The 19,709-nt window shown below is 39.6% G+C and overlaps 1 protein-coding gene across 10 annotated transcripts in view; it reads right to left on the reverse strand.

Annotated features, from left to right (window-relative positions):
• The window catches only part of AKAP9 (A-kinase anchoring protein 9), a 192,806-nt gene extending 175,495 nt beyond the window's left edge, over positions 1-17,311 (reverse strand). For 3 of the 10 annotated variants that reach the window (XM_069086171.1, XM_069086168.1, XM_069086174.1), the window contains exon 1: positions 17,026-17,304. In XM_069086171.1, the coding sequence (XP_068942272.1) occupies positions 17,026-17,073 (48 nt within the window). In that variant the 5' untranslated portion in view covers positions 17,074-17,304. Of the gene's footprint in view, positions 1-17,025 lie in introns of all 10 variants that reach the window. The other 7 variants (XM_069086173.1, XM_069086172.1, XM_069086176.1 and 4 more) reach the window with 4 other exon arrangements.
• Positions 17,312-19,709: the final 2,398 nt, after the last annotated feature.

The following is a 19,709-nucleotide window of genomic DNA, read 5'->3' on the forward strand; positions in this document are numbered from 1 at the left end:
ATGAGGCAATCGCCTCCATAATCTTTGACCATCCTTTTCCATAAGATTTAACAAAAAGTTTATATTCTAAGTTGGTATTTGTCTTGGTGATCACATCTCTCTTCTTAGACAGGAAATCAACTATCTCTTGGTTTAGACTTTTTTTAGAATCTTTAATCCGGTTATAGCAACTGATTTACATCAATTAAACAAATTCTTCAGGAAATTGTTATTTCTGTTGATGTTCCTTACCCCCTGTATTGATTCATGGGCTGCCATATACAAAATATTCATCATAAAGTAGACAGCTAGTCTCTGGGAAACAAAAGTAATCTATAGCAGCAATCATACTTGATGGTTTTACAATATGGTGAATTTGTTAGAGATTATGTTCTACTAGCAGTCTTTAGACTTAATAGAAGCAGAAAAGAGTAAGAAGAGGTGGCAAGAATACACAAAATTCTATACAAGAAAGATCAAAGCAGTGTCAGATTTTATATTCTTGGGCTCAGAGATCACTGCAGATGGGACTGTAGCCATGAAATTAAGACTCTTGCTCCTTAGAAGAAAACCTTTGGCAAATCTGGACACCATCACTTTGCCAACGAAAGTCCATACAGTCAAAGCTATGGTTTTCCAAGTAGCCAAGTATGATTATAACAGCTGGACTACAAGAAAAGCTGAGCGCAGCAGAATTGACACTTTTGAATTATGATGCTGGAGAAGAACTTCGGAGAGTCCCTTGGACAGCATAGAGATCAAAGCAGTCAATACTTAATTCAGGCTATTCACTGGAACGTCAAATACTGAAGCTTAAATACTTTGGCCACATTATAAGGAGTGGGTGACAGAAGACATGGTGGCTGAAGAGATGGGAGCAAAGGTGACAGTAAAGTTGTGACAGCACCTGGAGAGACATGGGAGGAGGAAAGAGTAGATCAATGCCATCTGAGGGCAGGCTAGGCCTCAGGAGCACATCACTATGTTATACTGAATGCTGGTTAAAAAAAGTTCTCCCAATGAAGGGTCACTGAAATGCAGTTTTCTCAATTACAGTCATACATGCACAACAGATACATGCATCATCTTTACTTAGCAACAGTCCTTTCAGGCCCATCATACTTTGATTAGTAGAGAGTGAGAATTGAGCAGCACTGACACTTTTTACATGTGAATAATTACTTGTCCCTGAGACCTCTAAAGTTCTGCATGGCAGGAGGTTGCCTTCAGTAACTTTTTTGTTCTCTAAGGCACATAGCAGTTTAAAAAGGATTGAACAATCTCTAAAATTATTGTATCTATTATTACTGCTATCCATTGTACTCAAAAAGAAAGATGATGCCTGTGTGTGAAGGGAGGGGAACACCAGATAAAACGAATGTATGATCTGTGCACAGTGACAGCGTAACTGGCAGCCACTGACCGCATGGGTTGCTGCATCGGCTTCTTAGGCTTGAAGTACAGAGTGTTCCTCCATTCGCTTGTGGTGGCTAGGTGGCCTTATGTCTGGATGTCTGCTTTGAGGGTTAACATCCTAAGAGATGAGGTCTAATTAGAGACGACAGGCTAAAAGGCAGGGTCATGTAATGGACAGGGCACAGGGTTTTAGTTCCAGCTTTACTGCTTGCTAGTCTTGTAACATGCTACTTAACCAGCCCAAGCCTCCACTTCATCACTTGTAACAAATACAGGATTGTTGTGAGGATCAAATATAAATTGCAAAGTGCTTTTCAGATGCTTATTAGTAACCCCTCATTCCCTGATTTCCTCAAAGATGAAGGTGGAATCTAAAGAACTTTATAACAATAAGACTTCAGAGAATCTGGGCAGGTAGATGGATGTTCCATGTTTAAAGAAAAGTAAAAAACAATGTAGGAACTAAAGAAAACTCTAAAGTTGTAGTTAAGTGTGAGGAATGGCTAGAACATCAGAAAATGAGAAAAGAAATTTAAATTTTAAACAAGGCTGAAGGGTAGAAACGCTGACTGAAATGTATGACTAGAATTTCAATAGCAGAAGCTTGGGCATGTATTGTATCAGAAGAGGGTTCAGAAAAGAGCATTTTAAATTATGTAAACCTTTATTTTATTTAAAGAATTTTTATATTCAGTTACAAATTCCCTCCCTTCCTTCTGCCCCTCCCCTGCCCATTAAGAAGGCAAGAAATCCAATAACTATTCCACATATGAAGTCAAGAAAAACATTTCCACATTAAGTGAAATGGAAAAAAAAAACCTATTTTAAAGTTAAAGTTAAAGAAAATATATTTCATCTTCACTCAGACTTCATCAGTTTTCTCTCCGGAGTTGGGTAGCTTTTTTCATTGAGAGTCCTTTGGGATTGTCTTGGATCATTGTGTTGATCTGAGTAGCTACCGGGGTAATTCTTTCACAGTTGATCATCATTATAATATTGCTGTTACTATTTACAATGTTCTCCTGGTTCTGCCCACTTCACTTTGTATCAGTTTATATGTCTTCCCAGGTTTCTTTGAAACCATTCTGCTCTTTATTTCTTACAGCACAATAGTATTCCATCTCAATCATATACCAAACTTGTTCAGCCATTCCCCAATTGATGGCCATCTACTCAAATTTCCAATTCCAAAATTCCAAACAACAGAAAGAGTTGCTACAAATATTTTTGTGCATATGGTCCTTTTTCTTTTTCTTTGATCTCTTTGGGGTACACACATGGTACAGACCTTTAAAGAAAATTGGTTTGGGAATCTCAAGGAACTAAAAACAATAATATCCATGTGATAAACTACTAGAATTGTAGACATATAGATGGACATACTCAAGACAAGGACACATGTGCTAATCCACTTTGCAAGTCACATAAAGTCTCAGTTATCTCAGCTTTTAAGAGATGAACAGCAATGCAGTAACTATTAAACCAGCCCTGCTAAGTGGGCCCGCACTAAAGGCTAGCACTGATTTATACACAGGAGGGTGAAAGTGAGCTACATAGCCTTTGTTCAAATGCACCAAGGGATCTCAGATCTCAAACTGTAGTACAAAACAACAATCACCAAAACTATTTGATACAGGCTAAAAAATAGGAAAGTCAATCAATGGAATAGATTGGATGCACAACATAAGAGAATGAAAAGAATTTAGTACCCATAGAGCACCGGCCCTCAAGTCAGGAGGACCTGAGTTCAAATCTAGCCTCGAATACCTAAATAGTTATGTGATCCTGGGTCCCGACTGCCTAGAAACAAATTTAGTAGCCTAGTATTCAATAAACTCCCAAACTGTAACTACTAAAGTAATGAGTCACTATTTGACAGAAGCTTCTGAGAAATATTCAAAAGTAATCTGACAGAAATTAGGTTTAGACTAACATTTCACACCATATACCAAGACAAGTTCCAAACAGACCTGGATACAAGAAGTCACATCATAGACAAATCAGAGGTGTAAGAAAAGAAATACTTTTCCAAATTATGATCAGGTAAGAATTTATGACCAAACAAATGATAAGAGGGTCACAGAAAATAAAACAGGATAATAGTGATTACATAAACAAAACTTAAAACTTCCTGTGCAAACAAAAGCAATATAGTTGGAATTAGAAGGCTGAATGGCTGAGGCAGCTACATGGCATACTGGATAGAATACTGGTTTTGGATTCAGGAAGAGCTGAGTTAAAATGCTGCCTCAGATGCTAGTTTTGGGCACTTAGTCTCTATATGTTTCCTAATCTATGAAGTATGGATAATATTGGCACCTACTTTATAAGATTATTCTGAAGATCAAATGAGTTAATAAAAGTATATTGATTTGCAAATCTTTAAATGCTATATGTTAGCTATTATTACGATTAGTTATTAACTAGAAAAAATCTTTGTAGCGAGCTTCTCTGATAAAGGAGATAAGGAAGTGATCAGAATATGTAAGAACAAGAGCAATTCCTCAATAGAAAAATGGTAAATGATATTTATAGACTATTTTCAAAGGAAGAAATTCAAGGAATCAAAGTCCACATGAAAAAATGTCCCAAATCACTAATAGTTTAAAAAAAAAAGTGTATTAAAACAGTTCTGAAATTTCACTTCATAATGACCAGATTGGCAAAGGTGGTAAAAATGGAAGATAACAATTATTGAAAGGGTTTTGGGAAAACAAGAATACTCAGACCTTACTGAAAGATCTGTGAAGTGCACCAGCCTTTCCAAAAGGCAATCTGAAACTATACCCCCAAAGTCACTAAATTCTGTATATATGTTCTCTTTGATACAAGGACAATACTACAAAGTCTACGTCACAATGAGATCAAAGAAAGAGGAAAAGTAACCCATTAAATGTATGAGAATGTTTATACAGCAGCTCTTTTTGTCATAGTGAAAAACTGTAAACTAACAAGATTTTCCCTGGCTGGCTGTCCTCCATTCCTATAATGCTTTCTGTCCTTCCTCATCTCTGCCGCAGGACTTCTCTGACTTCCTTCAAATCTCAGCTAAAATCTCACCTTTCTATAGGAAGTTTTTCCTGATCCAGTATATGAACATACTAGAATATAATTGCATAAGAAATGATGAAAAGGATGCTTTCAGAGAAACCTGGGAAGACTTTATGAACTCAAGTGGTTGAGTGAAACTCCAAGAATAATTTTTTCAGTAGCAACATTTTAAAAGAAAAAACAACTTTAAAAGACTTAATTACTGTGTTCAATGAAATGTTCAATCATGATTCCAGAGCACTGATGAAAAAGTACCACCCACTGACAGAGAAGGCCTGGATTCAAGGTACAGAATAAGACGAACTTATTTAGACAGAACAAATATGAGAATATGTCTGACTAAGCATATTTGTTACATAGATTTTATTTTTTTCTTTTTTTTTTTTCAATTTTGGAAAGGGGGGAACAGTACACCAAAGGGATTTGCTTTTTCATTTACAAAATTCTTTTTCTGTTCTCCTTTGTTTATATAAATGCTCATTTTATTTAATGTTCAGAATAAAAATAAATAAAAACAATTGCATCAAATCTAGGGTAACTCTAGACAGTTTGAATAAGCTAAAGATGCACACAGGTATTAGCAGAATTTCTTTAATGTTAGGGGCTATGCTTATAGATTCATGAGTCATTTTTAACAGTTTCTAAGTACCTCCTCTCTTACTTTGTGGAAGAGGCCTCATCTGGCCAGACTTCAAGAATTTTATCTCTAAATAGCACTGTACAACCTTATCTCCTGCCCCCGGTCTTCTGCAGTTGTGGAGTACTTAACAAAACAAAGATCTGTTTTATGAATTTATATACTAGCCAAAACTTATGGAGAATGGGTTAGCTATGGGTTACACAATGAAAGTCTCCTTATTGGAACATAGGACATTATATTCATTAAGTCACATCCCATTCTCCTCCCAAACCCATGAATGCTAATAGTTATTGCTCCTGACTTATTCCTTTCCAAATGTCATTCAATTTTAGGTGCCTGGCCTTACTAGTTTACTATAATTTGTAAAGACTTGCAATGAATCACACATCTTAAATTACCTTATTTCCAATCTTTTAAAACTGTATTATAAAAATCTCTATCCACTATTTCAAATGGGAAGTGAATGTTCCCTTAAGGTTCTGAAGTCAATGATTAGACATTCATTTATACAACTGTTGTCAAGTCCATTCTTGGATAAATCAAACAGGGACATTTAATATAGTAAACACCAAAATATTTTAGTTTAAAAGATCTATTTGTGCACTATGCCATTTATTACAAGGAAGTCTGTAAAATTCATGGGTAAACAAAGGATTTTCCCATTGCACTGAAAGCTATCATTGTGTAAATCTAGGCAAAGCTATTGCTAGAATACTGCTAAATTCTATTCCTACAATGACAAAGTCTCTCTACAAAACTAAAATCTTCTGCAGGGCCAAAATACAGATGTTAATTACTCTTGAACAAGATGTTGAATCCTCATTATTGTAAATTTTGTTTTGGAAACCCTTATCACTGAAACACCAGAGTTGGAAAAGGAAGAAGAAAGGGGGGAGGGGGCAGTAGAGGAGGAGGAGGAGAGTGGTGACAGTGTCCCAACCTAGGTGTCACCCTACACTCCTCACTCTCTCATTTTCCCATATCCAATCCTCCCTGCCCAAGCTCCACTTAAAGGCTATATTTTGGGCCCTCCTCCCTTAGGGTGAATGTCATTGGCAACTGTTACTCTTTGGAACAGCAACCCTGAGGGTCTTCCCCTCCCAGTTGGATTTTTTTCCCTTTTTTTCTAATGAAAAGGGCCATCCCTAGACTCATTCTTTAAGAGGTCTATTCACTGAATGGGTGTTACCTCCCTCAAAGTTAGAACCTAAAAAAGCCTTATAGCCTAAAAGGGTCAGGGTCTCCCAGTGCATCCTGGGCCATCTCCAGTCATCCTGATGGATATCTAGTCACTGAAACCAGATGCCTCTGGAGGAAAAAGTGAGGCTGGTGACCTTGTACAGCCCTCCCTCACCCATATATAAACTCTCCTCTTTCTTCTGACACTGCCACCACCCTGGGTCCTGACCCTTATCACTTCATGCCTGGATTGGTGTAATAGCCTTCTGGTTGGTCTCCCTGCCTCATCTCACCTCCCATTCCAATCCATCCTCCATTCAACTATCAAAGCGATCTTTCTAAATATAAAAAATATAAAATTTGCAATCCATTCATCTTATTCGAGTTCCACAGCAACACTCTTTGTATTAAAAGTATGTATTATCACTCCCATTTATGAGGCCAAAAAAGGTTAAGTAATTTGCCCATGATCAAAAGTATCACAGGTAAAATTAGAACCAAGGCCTCTCTGATTTCCAAGTCTAGCACTTATCCACTGTACTATACTGCCTCTAAAGGATGGAACAGCTGAAGTCCAGAGTTAAGTAATCCTGCCCTCAAGAAGCTCATATTCTAATAAGGGACAAGATACAATCAACTATGTATAAACAAAATATATTCAAGAGAATGATCTGAGCCAAGTTAAATAATGATGGGGAGAAGTTGCAAAGAGGTAAATTTAGGATTGCTATGAGGAAAAACATCTTAATAATTTACCTGCCCCTAAGCAGAATGGGGTACCTTGTTAAGTAGTGGGTTCCCTTTCACTAGAGGTCTTCAAGCAAAGGCTAGATAACCACTTACCAGATGTGTCATACTGGAGATTCTTTTTCCCTGTATGGTTTGGACCAGAAGCCCCTAAAGGGTTCCTTCCTAGTTCATGATCATAAAACCAAATAAAATTTGGACCAGAATTCAAGTCCCTGAAACCTATCTCAGTACTTTCTGTATTTGACAATTATTATAGTATTTCATGGAATTACAGACTTTCAGAGTTGGAACAGACCTTAAATCCAACTCTTAACCTATTTTACAAATCTAGAACATGATGCCCAGAGAAATGGATTCTGCCAAAAGGCCACACTTGAGGATCCTGAGGGCCACATGTGGCCTCAAGGCAGCAGGCTCCATGCCCCTGAGTCCTGCACAATGCTAGACAGTTAATAGTGATGGTTTAATTATATAATACTCCACAGTTCATAAAGCACTTTCTTCATGTTGGCCCTGTAAAATAGGTGGTGGAACTGTAATTATATTCATATTACAGATAAGAAAGCTGAGACTTAAAATGGTAACTGATTTATTCACAGTCATGCAGTTAATAAGCAGCAAATCCAAAACTCCAACCCAGGTCTTCTGTCTCTATGTCCAGTGTTTTTTCTACTACACTAAAATGGAAAGTTCAAAGTTAACAGAAGCTAAATACAGTTTGTAAATAAAGTTTAAATAAAATTAACTTTTCATAAGGTACTTTAATGGTGAAATGAAAACTTAAATTGAATTTTAATGGAATTGTATGATAAGTCAAGCAAATGAATAAGGAAATGCCTCCCAGCTGATGTTTCATGGCAAGAGAAAAAAATTTTAGTTTTTCAAAGATTGAGCATTTTGAGATAAAAAGTAATTACATGCATTTCTACTGAAATGTAGATAAAGTGTAACAAAAAAAGAGTGCTTTGTTTTAATATATAAAACATTTTGTAGAGTCTAGTTCTAGTTCATTAACTTAAAAAGGGTTTTTGTTTTATGGAACAATGTACTCTTTTTACCTGTGACTCTTTTGTCTTCAAATTATTTGAATATATTATCAAATACCTTGTTCACTTCCTGTTTTGAACACTCTATCATCCAACTTTCAGTTTCACTGGGATGTTAACATATACTGGAAGTCTCCTTGTTAACTCCATCCTTAGCAAATCTCATCCTGCCTTTCCTATGGGATGACCAATCTACAGCTGGAAGGTCATCTGATTAAACCCCCTCACTGTACAGAGGAATAAAGGGAGACCCAGAAAGGTTAAGTTCCTTACTCATGCTTACGTGAGTAGTTGTAGCTCTGCTGCCCTGTGAGGCCCAGTCCTCTGACTCCAAATCCAGACTTCTCCAATAGCACTACACTGTCTCTCTTTTAATGGTTCTCTTCTATGCTCCATTCTTCTCTCCTTCGTGTATTTCTTCTTTAAGAGTCTCCCCTGTGATGGGGCAGCCAGGTGGCTCAGCGAGTAAGAGCACCGGCCCCAGTGTCAGGATGACCTGGGATCGAATCCAGGCTCAGATACTTAGCACCACACCCAGAAATAACTGGCCGTGTAACCTTAAGCAAGCTATTTAACCCCAATTAAAAAAAAAAAAAAAAGGAATCTCCCCTGTAACAAGCTTTAAACAGCCCATCTTTCAGTCTCTCCTCTTATCCTGGCCCTCCACTGAGTTTCATCCTTTGAGATTTTCACAGCTTTCCAACAAAGCTCCAATGCCATGAAGAACCAGTTTAAATTATATACATTTTTTTCTTGTTTTTGGCAATGAACTGATTCAAATTCAAGAGTTCAATAAGACTCACACATTTATAAGAATACAGATCACTTCCCAGTTGATAAACTGACAAAGGATATGATCAGGCAGTTTTCAGAGGAAGAAATTAAAGCTACCTATAATCATATGAAAAATGCTCTAAATCACTACTGATTAGAGAAATGCAAATTAAAACAACTCTGAGGTACCACCTCACACCTATCAGATTGGCTAATATGACAGAAAAGGAAAATGATAAATGTTGTAGAAGATGTGGAAAAATTGGAACACTAAAGCACTGTTGGTGGGGTTGTGAACTGAGTCAACCATTCTGGAGAGGTATTTGGAACTATGCCCAAAGGGCAACCAAACTGTGCATACCCTTTGATTCAGCAAAGATCTGTATCCCAAAGATATCATAAAAAAGGGAAAAAAACCCACATGTACAAAAATATTTATAGCAGCTCTTTTTGTGGTGGCAAAGAATCAGAAATTAAGGGTATGTCCTTCAATTGGGAATGGTGAGCAAGTTGTGGTATGTGAATGTACTGGAATAATACTACTGTGCTACAAGAAATGATGAGCAGGCAGATTTCAGAAAAACCTAGAAAGACTTACATGAACTGATGCTGAGTGAAGGGAGCAGAACCAGAAGAACATTGTATACAGTAACAGCAACATTGTGCAATGATTAACTTATGAGAGACTTAGCTCTTCTCAAAAATACAATGATCCAAGACAATTCCAAAAAACTCATGATGGAAAGTGCTATCTACATGCAGAAAAAGAACTATGGGGTCCACTGTGCTAAAAAAAAATGATGAGCAGGCAGATTTAAGAAAAACCTGGGGGGCAGCAAGGTAGCACAATAAATAGAGCACCAGCCCTGGAGTCAGGAGGACCTGGGTTCAAATCTGGCCTCAGACACTTAACACACACACAAAAAATTAGTCGTGTGACCTTGGGCAAGTCACTTAACCCCAATTACCCTACCTTCTCCCCTCCAAAAAAACAAGCAAAAAAAAAGGAATCAGAACAAAAGGGAAAAACCACAAGAAAGAAAAAAACCCAAGAAAACAAAACAAAACAAAAAATAAGGGGCGGCCAGGTGGTGCAGTGAGGAAGAGCGTCTTTTTCCTTGTCGAGAGACCCAGGATCGGTTCTGGCCTCAGATACTTGGCACCCACACAAAAATAATTGGCCGTGTAACCTTGAGCAAGTTACTTAACCCCAATTGCTTTAAAAAAAACCTGGAAAGACTTACATGAACTTATGCCTAGTGCATACTATTTTCACTTTATTTTTGTTTTGTTTTTTCCTTCTCAAATTTTTTCCCTTTTGTTTTGATTCTTCTTTTACAACATGATTAATGTGCAAATATATTTAACATAGTTATACATGTATAACCTTTATCAGACTGCTTGCTGTCTTGGGGAGGGGGGTAGGAAAGGAAAGATGGGAGAAAAATTTGGAACACAAAATTTTACAAAAATGAATGTTGAAAACTATCTTTATATGTAATTGGGGAAAAAATAAAATACTATTAAAGGGAAAAAAGAAACCTTAAAAAAAAAGAACTGAATAGGACTCAGTGCTTTTAAACAAGCATAAAACAATGCTGAAAAGTAGAAGAGTAAAATAAAGTTACTTTCTTTACATTAGAATAATGTAGCTTTAATTTCCAAGGTCCAGTAATTTTGGACAATTATAATTTTTTTCTTTACTCAAAGGTTCAATAATTAAGAATTTTGTGGGACTAAGTGTCTTAAATAGCAATACAATTTTTTTTCACTGCTTTTCATGTAGTATTAATGTGATACAGGACATTTCCAGGCAAAACTATTTTTTTTATTACTGAACATTTAGTAAAAGACTAACAGTCTTACTATTCTAGTGAAAAGGCATGAGGCCACCAAAAAAGAATGTTAGCTTAGTTTTAATGTTACTGTACTGATTTTTTCCCCTGAAGAAAAAAAAAAGGGACTGTCAGTTATATAAAATTCTGTACATTAGTGGATGCTGTGGTTTGTGGGATTTTCCTGGAGAATTAATAGAACTTTATGAAATACAGAGTATGCATTTGCACCAGTAATAGTTTATTACTGATCTTAACATAACTGACTTTACTTGATTATGCTCACAAATACCATAATGCTCTCTTTATATATAAAGCTGTAAATACTTTTACTTGGAAAAATGCAATAGCTTTGAAGGGAAATGGAATTAACCATTTAGTTCTGCAGCCAGGGCAGTTTGTTCTCACCAATACATCTTTATAATACTATCAAGAATGATGCTAGCACAGTTCTAGAAAAAAAAATGAATCCAGTTTATAATAGAAAAGTCAGTGTAGTGATTAGAATGTATTTGAAATAAGGAAGATCTGGATTCATGTCTAGCGTCTGACACACACTAGCTGAACCACTATGGGTAAATCACTTAAACTCTATAACCTAGTCAACTCTCTATGACTATTTACTATAGATGAGTTAATCTGCATAAGTGAAAGGAGTTTCCACCGACCAATGACATCACAGATTATCAGTATGTACAAAATATAATAATGTCTTACATCTCTAGAGGTCAATGGAGATGTAGTCTCCAAATATGGCTTTTCCTTTGTATGAATTATTTGATGTTCAATAAGAGACAGATGTGTACTAAAGGATTTTATGCTTTTGTTACATACATAGAATCTTTCCCATGTAAATTTTTTAATGCTCCATATTCATTGTAGTTATGGGATTTCTCTCCAGTATGAATCCTCTTAGTAATTTTGGCCATTTGGAATAAAGAAATATGTGAAAAAGTCTTTATGCTGTTAAAATGAGTAGCTACAAAGCCACACACTTTGTTTTATAGAAATGGCTTTTAGGTTCTGACTCCAGAGACTAACTCTTATTAAATACTTAACCATTCTAATAAACCTGACTATTTGGTTTCCCATTAAAAGCATCACATAGGCATGTCCAACAACTTATAATAGCCAAAAGACATTGGAGAGTGGGCAATGAAGGAGAAAGTTAATCAATAAAGAAAAAAGGAGAAATGAAAAGGGAAATAGTACTTCTAGACTTCAAATTATATTATAAAGCAGAAAACACCAAAATTACTTGGTACCAACTTTAAAAAAAAAAAGAAGTAGATAACTAGAAAAGACTAGTTGAGCAAGAATCAGACATGGACATCATATATCATCATACACTCAAAATATACTTACTTGACCAGAACATAAGAGATCACATCACTAAAAATTAGAAGTTAATGAGACCAGTTACTTTCACAAGTACAGCATGAAGGAAAATTCTTAATGACAACAACAATGAAAAAGGATAGAGGTAATCACAAAAGATAAAATAGATAATTTTGATTATGTGAAATCAAGAAGCTTTTATATGAATGAAATCATCCAACTCCAATAAGAAAGAAAACCAGTGATTAGGAAAAAAATCTTTGTATCAAAAATCTCTGATAAGGGAGCAGATATCCAACCTTTAATAGTTTAAAACTGCACTTGTAGTCAATGTAGTCAAAGGATATGAGTTCTCAAAAGAACTACAACAACCAAATGAAAGGTTAATTCATATCACTAATAATAAGAGAAATGCAAATCAAAGCAACCCTACAGTTTTACCTCACAACCAGCTAACTGGAAAAGATGACAAAAGACAGAAATTGTCAGTGCCAAAAGGGCAACACTGTTGGTAGAACTGTGCACTAATCCAACCATTCTAGAAAGTATTTTGAAATAAAATTAAGTGACTAAAATGTCCATACTCTATGACCCAAGGATTCCACTGCTTGGCATATTTCTCAGGGAGGTCATATACTCTCTAAAATTCACAGATTCCCCACCCACCTTTTTTTTTTTTTACTGGCAAAGAATTAGACATAAAGTAGATGCCCATTATTTCAGGAATGGCTAAACAAGTTATGCTACATGAATGTAATTGAATATTGTTTTAATAAATGATGACTATGGAATTCAGAGAAAAATCTGAAGATTAACATGAACAAATTCATAAGAAAGCAGAACCAAAAAGAAATAAATGATAACATAAACAGAAAAAACAAAACAAAAATTGAAACTGAATATTATACAATTATAAGGACCAAACCTGGCCCTGGAGAATCAATCAATAAATCATTATTAAGTAACTACAATAGCACTGTGCAAGAGATACTACAAGAAAATGAAAACATCCCTGACCTTAAGGTACTTACATTGTTGAGGATAGTATAGGGAAAGAGAGATTTACTTCCATATGTACAGAATAAATACAAGATAATGGGGGGGGGTTGGAGGAGAAATAAAAATTGAGAAAATATATTACCCTCCTTTCTTTGCAGAGGTAGGGGATTCTTGGTGTGGAATACTGCATATTCTGTATGTCAGTCAAAAAACATTTTTTAAATGGCTACTATGTGCTAGGCACCGTTCTAAGCACTTGGGATCCGAAGAAAGACAAAAGCCAGTTCCTGCCCTCAAATAGCTCCCTAGCTAATGGGGAAAATAACATGCAAACCAATAAGCTACATACAAGTAAAATCGGAAATAATCAAAAGAATGCTCTAGAATTAAGAGGGATTGCTGGTTTTGCAGACTTGCCTTTTTTCTCTTTCTTTTAAAATAATTACATATGACTGTTAACAGGTCCAAGGGAAATATAGATTTAGAAATGAATATAAAATCAAAAGACATCAGTAAAAATGAGATAAATATGCTTAAGGAATAAAATGTGGTTATAACGGTATGCATTTGGAGGGTAATAAGAAACTTTATTACTAGGGCTCTAGACAAAAGGCCCAATTACAATAACTGAATTGAGGAAATAAAGTACACCTTTTGCTCTTTTTAATCTAAGTACCATTGGTATCAGAAAATTACTTTCCAAAAGTCTTTCTCAAATGTAGTTCACAAAAATAAAAGTTTCAATTTCACAAGCCAATGTCAGTATTTTCTTCTAAAACAAAAGTTAGAGGTTAAGCTCATAGTAGGAATTTATGATTTATACAGGGTTTTCTGTCCTCACAACTCCTTCAGGAGGAGTAGGAGAAATATTATTATCTGGATTTTAAATATAAGGCACCTAGGGCTTAAAATGATTAAGTGACTTTCCTATATGCACCCAGAAAGTAAGCAAGATACCTTAGAGATCAATAGAACACTGCCAAGTTCAGTGTTCTATTCAGCAAACTATGTTGTTCCTCTAAGTAGGATCAAGCAGGAAGAATAAAACTTCTGTCTTTCTTTCTCATATAGAATTTTCAAAGACAAAATTTTTAAAAACCCAGAAGATTTCACTAAACTCTAGTTTAGTTAAAGAGTCCTGGGTTCAAGTATCATCTCTGCTCCTGGGTGACCCTGGGTAGGTCACTTAACTTCTCTCTCACCTGTTTCTTCATCTGTGGGATTTGGGGGTGTAGGGGTATGGACTGGATGATCTTTATAGTGCTTTGAGTTTCTGATCCTTATGGGAAGCATGATACACTATCACTGCCCAAAGCGATTCTTTCAGAATGCTTTTATTTTCAGCTAAAGAATGTGATACCTGGAGGGGCAGCTAGGTGGTGCAGCGAATAAATCTCTGGCCCTGGAGTCAGGAGGACCACAGTTCAAATTCGGCTTCAGACACTTAACACAAAAACTAGCAGTGTGACCTTGGGCAAGTCACTTAACCCCAATTGCTCTCCCCCCAAAGAAACAAAAAACAAAAGAATGATGCCTGGATTGAAGGTGGGAAAATTTCCAGTATAAAACTCAAACCATGGTTTTCATAAAGTTAGATCATGTGATCAAAGCTTTAGAACTTTTCATGGCCTTAGAGGTCAAAGGAATCAACCCCCTCTCTTATTGTACAGATGAGGGGACTTCAAACAAGGGAAGATAAAAAAAAAAACTATCTCCAAGGTCATACGACATTAAGGGTGTCCTGGACTGACCAATCTGAGTGCCTGGCTCCCAATCCAGCAATCCTTTATTAAGGCACATCTTCTTTTACTGGCTTTTTGAAGGTATTGCCTCTGCTCTCTCAAAACATCAGACACTGTGCTCAGGCACTCAGAATGCACAGACTGAAGCAGCAATAAAGAGGCTTCTAAACATGCTCCCTTCTCTCCCAGAACTTACAAAAGTCCTAACAGTGATCCAGCTGAATAAATTCAGTCACTCCAGCCTTGACGCTAAGTAAGGGGAGCCCCGATGTATTAATGTGGAAGATTCATTTAAGGCTGTACTCACTAAAATCATAACAGTTAACACAAATTTGTCTATAGATCAAACTTGGCTCTACTGTTGAAATCACTGGGGAGGCCCGTTTGAAAGGAACAGCCAATTCTTTGAGCAGCTACGATACCGTTAGTGACACTGGATCCTTGAAAGCTGTGCCAGCAGATTTACCGGGACCCAGAAAAGGTTAAAAAAAGTATGGATGTGATTATTTATCTGAGGACCAGACTAGTTAAGTTTGAAAAGGCATAGCAGAAGCAGGTTGGGCTACCAGGTGCTGAGTATTTTGGTAGGCCACAGCAACTCATACAGACTAAGAGGAAGAGAGGTTTTAATTTGAATCAATGATAGATACACCCATGTCACAAATCCTTCAAGTACTGAAGTCCTAGTAATTATCTTTAATATGAGAGTTTAAATCCTTTAAGTAATGAAGTACTAAAACTTGACTTTAATAAAGACAATCTGAATGGGATCCAAAAAAGCCAAGGGCATTTTAAAGCAATAAATATTCTCAGAAATGTTTTTTTAAAGAGATTCATTATTATAACTTGCATCTTGTCTATATAATAGCTAATACTTATGTAGGACTTTAAAGTTTACAAAAAGCATTCATGGATTAATTAATTTGACCTTTACAACCCATAAGGAAGGGTCCCCTTCTCCACTTTGCAGAGGAGGATAAGTAACTGTTCATGGACACCAGCTACTAAGAGATAGAGGCAGGGTTCATACCTAGGTCTCTCTTGACTCCAGATTATCACTTTCTACACCACCAAGCCACCTCTCCAGATAACACGTTTACTGTAAATCTGATATGTAATAACTCACAGTGAATTTTGCCTCAAACTAGCTGAAGGAACAACAGCAAGTCACTTAACTTCTGGGTGGGTTTCTCTATCTGTGAAATGGCAATAACAACAGCACCCGCCTTGCAGGATGGTGAAAATCAAGCATGTAAAGTGCTTTGAAAAAACTAAAAGTACAAAGTCAGAGATTCTTAAGACTATGGGTACAATGTAGCTAAAATGTCTGAAGAATAGATAAAAGACAGAAATAACCAGTGTTGGAAAGGTTCCTTGGGGAAGCTGAGATGTGATCCAACCATTCCGAAAAGCAATTTGAAATCATGCTAAAAAATGAAATTAAACTGATGAAAATGTCCACTCCCTTTGACCCAGATATATCATTGTTGGGCCAAGTTTGTCCTGGAACTGAGGAACATGCCTAGTGATTCTCCCTAAAGCCTCCATCCACATCAAATCTGTTAGCTCCACAAAACACCAAGCCCCCTTCCCACCACAAAGAACTTCAAACGTCAAGAGCTGACTCCGCTCCCAAACAGCCCCTTCCCTTGCAGGATTTCACGGCTGGCACTTGTGGCACATTCAGGACATAGCTGTGCAGGGCCATCCCCGGACAGCTGTCACAGGCCATCCCGTTGGTCCACAAGTGCCAACGTGCCTCTCCCGAGCCCGGGGTGGGGGCCCTTCCTGCGACTGTGGAACGAGGGAAAGAAAGCGCCCACCTGTCAAAACCTGCACATCAGCTGCATGCTTGCGTGTGTGTGTGTGTGTGTGTGTGTGTGTGTGAGGAGGGGGGAAAGAGAGAGAAGACAAAAGACACGTCCACGGGAGGGGGGAGGAGACAAAAGACACACCGCCTAACCCTTTCCCGAGGTGGGAAGTCGGGAGAAGTCCCCCGGCTTAGGGACCAGGAGGAGACAAAGCCAGGTTGCAGGGCGGCGAGCCCGGGCCGGGGTCTGCAGCTAGCGCAGTCCGGGGCGGGGTCGGCCGCCCCACGCAGGCAGCAGGGAGCTTAGTGCTCTCTCCCCCGGCCCGGAGTGGAGGGGCGGGGCAGCGACCTCCCGCAGCGAAGACAGCGGTTCAGCCCCCCTCCCCACCACCCCACGGTAGGAGCAGGGCCCCGGCCGAGCCCCGGCCTTCCCCTCCCCGCCCTCCCCGAGCCGGGCCGGGCTTACCTTGGCTCTGCCGGCCTCCAGCTTCTTCTGTCGCTCCTCGTCCTCCATGGCCTGCGCTGGGGAGGAAGGCAGGGAGGGAGGGAAAGAGGAAAGGGAAGGGCCTGACTGAGACGGACGTCACGGCCGCGGCCCGGGACTGCGCGCCGCGCTCCGCCACCGGCCCCACGCCAACTCCCGCAGCCGGCTCACAGGACGACCGTCCCCGGCGCCGCCGCCATCTTCGTCTCCACGTAAACAGACAGGCCGCGGGCGGGGTGGGGGAGGGGGACGTCAGCGCAGCCGCCGCTGACCCGGGCTCCTGCAGGTGCGCCGGGAGCCCCGCCCCCTGAGCCCCCCCGCCGCGCTCCAGGCCCCGCCCCCTGCCCCCCGCCGCGCTCCGGGCCCCGCCCCCCCTCGCGGGGCCTGAGAGGATGGGGACCTGCCTACCTGCCAGTTAAGTCAAGTCAACCAGCCTAGATTAAGGGCACGCCACGTGGTGTCCGGCCCCGAGCTAAGCGCGGGGGCACAAAATGACCTGGTCAGCGTGGTGCTCCAGCGAGAGAGGTACCGGGCAAGCGATTATGGGCCAAGGAGAGACAGGAGAACTGGGGGTGGAGGAGGCCTGCTCCTGCAACCCCTCCCCCATGTCACAGATGGGGAAACTGAGGCCGGAGAAGTGCATTGACTTGCAGGGAATGAGGAGCAGAGCGAGGTAGGATTCGAACCCAGGGATAGGGTCCAGTCCGGCCAGTCGCTCGCTGCTTTGGGAGCAGGATTCGGTTCTGGCCCGGATGCGCACGTGTTGGGTGGCTTTATTCAAACACTCAGCCCTGGGCTCGGACTGGAGAGCCAGTGTGGAGGCTCGGACCCAGCGCCGGACCTCGGTAAGGGAGCTCCCGGTTTTGATCCGGCCTCAGGCCGAGTGGGCCAACCCCCGGCTTCCCCAGCCTCAGGCTCCTCATCTGCAAAAGGAAGGCTGGCCTTTCTGGGCTTCGAAGCTACGCTCCCCCAAGTCCCTCCAGCTTCCAGGACCTCGGTTTCCTCCCGTGTAAAGCGAAGGGGATCGGACTTTTGTGTTCCGTGTGGCCTCCTTTGGCCGGCTGGGGAAGCTACGGACCATACCCCCTTGGCAGAACGCCGTTTTTAAATGCATAAAATAAAACCACTGAATTCAAATGAGTATGATATTGAATTACTAATCACCTACTGAAATAGTTCATTTAAAAAAAAGTTCATGGACGCCAGCTTAAGAACCCCTGTAAGAAATGATCCCTAAATTATCCTTCATCTTTCAAAATACTTATCTTCTACAGGGACAATAATAGCACTTCCCTCCCAGGCTTGTTGAGAGGATCAAAAGAGATCATGATTGTAGAGTGCTTAGCACAGTGACTGGCACATAGTAGGGGCTATATAAATATTAGCTATTATTATTAAAGAGCAGGCAAGGCAGCATTAGATCAGCGATTAAGAGCTGGATTTTTGAGGCCGTATGATCCAACCTCTTCATTTTATAGAGAAGGAAACTGAAGGTCAGGATGTTTAAACTGACCTGTCCAGGGTTACACAGGTTGCAGAACTGAAATGGAAATTCCTGTTCTCTGACTCTAAATCTTTCCATTGCACCTGGAATTCCTCTTCCACATGTCCTTAGGTAACTAATGCAAGGTAGGAGGGAGGGAAGGAGGGCAAAGGAGAGCTCAAACATAGCAGTAAGGGACAATTAGGGGTGGTAGATTTGGAGGTAATTTGAAGCAAGAGATCATAGTAACACCTGGGTTTCCCAAGAATGGGGGAAGTGTCAGGTATAGGGTGGCAGCTTAGCTGAGACTTGAAGGAAAAGAAGATATTCCAAAAGACTGAGATGAGTCTGATTCATCTGGAAAGCTTCCCCCAGCACAGTCTGGCTCCTGTGACTGGGATGCTTTCCCTTCTCAACTCCATCTTTTCCTTCTTTCTCCCTTCTTCCTTAAGCCACACCTCATCTCCCCCAGCTATCACCTCACATTATCCTGTACCACTTTATCTGGTTGTTCTCTTGCCCCATTTCTTTACTCCCTGTTTTGTATCATAGTTACCCTGTGCACGTGTTTTGCCCCAGTAGAATATGAGTTCCTGAAAGTCTTGCTTTTATCTTTTTTTTTTGAGGGCAATTGGGGTTAAGTGACTTGCCCAAGGTGACACTGCTACTTATTGTGTTAAGTGTCTGAGGCCTGATTTGAACTCAGGGCCTCCTGACTCCAGGGCCAGTGCTCTATTCGATGCACTACCTAGCTGTCCCTGCTTTTATCTTTTTATTCCCAGAATTCTGAGCAGTACTTTGCACATAGTAGGTGTTTACTAAATGCCACCATTCTCTGATTCTAAGTCTCCCTGCTCGTTCACTTGGGGAAAAAAGAAACCTCTAGCCAGCTCTTTGCCATCCCTCCCTTGGGAGAGGAGAGTGTGGAGATTCTAGCAGTGAACCTAAAGGTCATGCAATTTAACCTGGAAAGGACCTTAGAAATTCCTTCTTTTTACCCTTGAGGCACACCCCTCTGCCCCACCTTAATGCTGAAATTTAGGAAGTTCCCTCTACCCTAAGCTTCAGTTTCATAACTGGGTTAAGCCCTAAGGTCTTTTGGGTGAGACAAGAACCAACAAATCCAGTTTCTAATAAAACTGTAAGCTTTTTAAGGACTGAGACAGGAGTCTTAACTCATCTC

Source organism: Petaurus breviceps, unplaced genomic scaffold, assembly GCF_028583685.1.
Source record: "Petaurus breviceps papuanus isolate PSGF00001 unplaced genomic scaffold, PetGlider_PUasm1.0 178, whole genome shotgun sequence".
Taxonomy (NCBI): domain Eukaryota; kingdom Metazoa; phylum Chordata; class Mammalia; order Diprotodontia; family Petauridae; genus Petaurus; species Petaurus breviceps.